Source organism: Erpetoichthys calabaricus, chromosome 3, assembly GCF_900747795.2.
Source record: "Erpetoichthys calabaricus chromosome 3, fErpCal1.3, whole genome shotgun sequence".
In the NCBI taxonomy this organism is placed as follows: Eukaryota; Metazoa; Chordata; class Cladistia; order Polypteriformes; family Polypteridae; genus Erpetoichthys; species Erpetoichthys calabaricus.
Window position 1 is genome coordinate 240,075,441 of NC_041396.2, and position 2,083 is coordinate 240,077,523.

Genomic DNA, 2,083 nt, shown 5'->3' on the forward strand with positions numbered 1-2,083 from the left:
CATAAAGTTCTCCTAAAAAGGAAACAGGAATTGAAATGTATATATTTTAAGTTGGCTTTACCAATAGTAATTTTTTTACTTTTAATAAAAAACAGGAACACAAAAAACTGTTGATATATCATTAAAAACATGATTGTTTATTTACCAAATCTGAGAACATTTGTAACCATTATTTAGTATATGGAATAATATGCATTTATTACAGTTTCAGAAACTATGTTTTACAGTCACTCTGGGAAAAGAGTTATGGTATCTGAACCCCTGGTGAAAATTCTACCTGTTAATATGATTTTCAAGGCTTTTTGAAACCATGGATAAAAGAACCCATATATAATAGGATTAAAAGTTGAATTAAAGTATCCCAACCACACCAAGGCATCAAATAGCACAGGTGGTGTTGTGAAACCAACAAAAGGGTCAATGATTGTGGCAATAAAAAAGGGCGACCAACACACCAAGAACACTCCCATTACAATACCCAATGTTTTTGCTGCTTTATTTTCTGTTTCCTGAAATTTTTGTTTTTTCTTTTCCTCCTGCGTAACTTTACTTCCCGGCATTTTATTTAATATTCTGATGTGCCTTTTTGCAACTAAGAAGATTTTTATATATAAAAATATCATAATTGTTCCTGGAATAACAATGGCAAAAATTGTTACAAGTACCCCCCACTGTTTGTTAAAAATCAGACCGCAGTTTCCAACACAAGAGCTGGATAAAATGAAGTCTTCAATGCCTACTAATTGTACATTTGAAAACACTACTCCAAAAGCAAAACACATTGCGTAAAGCCAGCTGAAAGCAATAAACAGAGAAACCACTAATGTAGTAATCTTTGTTTGATAGTGCAGAGGATCACACACTGCATAGTAGCGGTCAATGGAAATAAAGCAAAGGTGGGAAATGGAAGCCATTGACATCATCATATCACAGCTGGAATGAATTTTACATACAAAATCTCCAAAGTACCAGCAGGTTTCAACAGATCGAACCATACTATGGGGCATGACAAGTACCCCTAAAAGGAAATCCACACAAGCTAAGGACAAGATAAGAAAATTTGTAGGTGAATGAAGTTGCCTGAAATGTGAAATGGCGATTATAACTATTAAGTTTCCACAAATTGTTACTAGTATCGTTCCAGACATGAAAATATACATAGCACCATTTATTAAGGCCGGCCTTAATGATTTAGAACACGATCCATTGATAAGTTCAAAACAATAAAGCGTATCTTGAGAAGTCTTTGTTTTCATTAAATTCATTCTTAATCTTGAGAAATGTTTAATTCTTAAAGATTTCTTTTTTATTTTTCCAGCTCCTGCAAAAAAAAAAATATTTTGTTAGTCTGCTGGACAAAGCATTTTGTATTTGAATGTCAAGCCTCATATTTATACAATATTGTTTATTATTACAGAGTTTATAATTAAATTGTGAAGAAAAGATTTTTATATAACTATGCATAAAAACCTTCGTTTTTAATTATACATAATTAGAGTAATCACTATGGCTTCATCTAATCAGTGATGGAAACTATGGACTTAAAAAATGTAAGTCATACAATAATTGTGTTTACAGACTTACAGCTACTTTTGTAGAATATTAGCAAGAATTTTTGATTAGTAATCCTGGATAACCTCTGGCTATTTTTAGCTGTTTTTCTTGAACCTGCAATAGATAAAATGGCCTCTCAGGGTGGCTTACTACTCCATAAATTAAAACCTGCACAATACCTGTAACACCTCTTCAATTTTTACCAGTTTTCAAAAAAATAAGGTCATACTTAATTTGAGCAAATAAAATATGTCTTGTTAAAAAAGCAAAGTAAATAAAAACAGTTATCCATTCATTTCCTGAACCCAACAAGTCCAATTTAGGTTCCGGCTGGATATGATCTATGCCAGCAGTACTGGGTGCAAAAGGTGCTCTGGTTTACAAATATCTATGTGAAAATCTGTTAACATGCTAAAGTAAAAAGTATCAGTTAGATATAGAGAATGATGATTTGCTTTCTGTGTAAATTAGCTAATACCTTTTTATACATTTTTTTTTTGTTTTGTTTTACAAATCTACTTCAATGTAC

At 31.6% G+C, this 2,083-nt stretch overlaps 1 protein-coding gene across 1 annotated transcript; it reads right to left on the reverse strand.

Annotated features, from left to right (window-relative positions):
• Positions 1 to 227: 227 nt before the first annotated feature.
• On the reverse strand, positions 228 to 1,243 carry LOC114647565 (trace amine-associated receptor 4-like). The gene has a single exon (XM_028796185.2). The coding sequence runs from the start codon at positions 1,158 to 1,160 to the stop codon at positions 228 to 230; it is 933 nt and encodes a 310-aa protein (XP_028652018.2). The 5' UTR covers positions 1,161 to 1,243.
• Between the last annotated feature and the right edge of the window lie 840 nt (positions 1,244 to 2,083).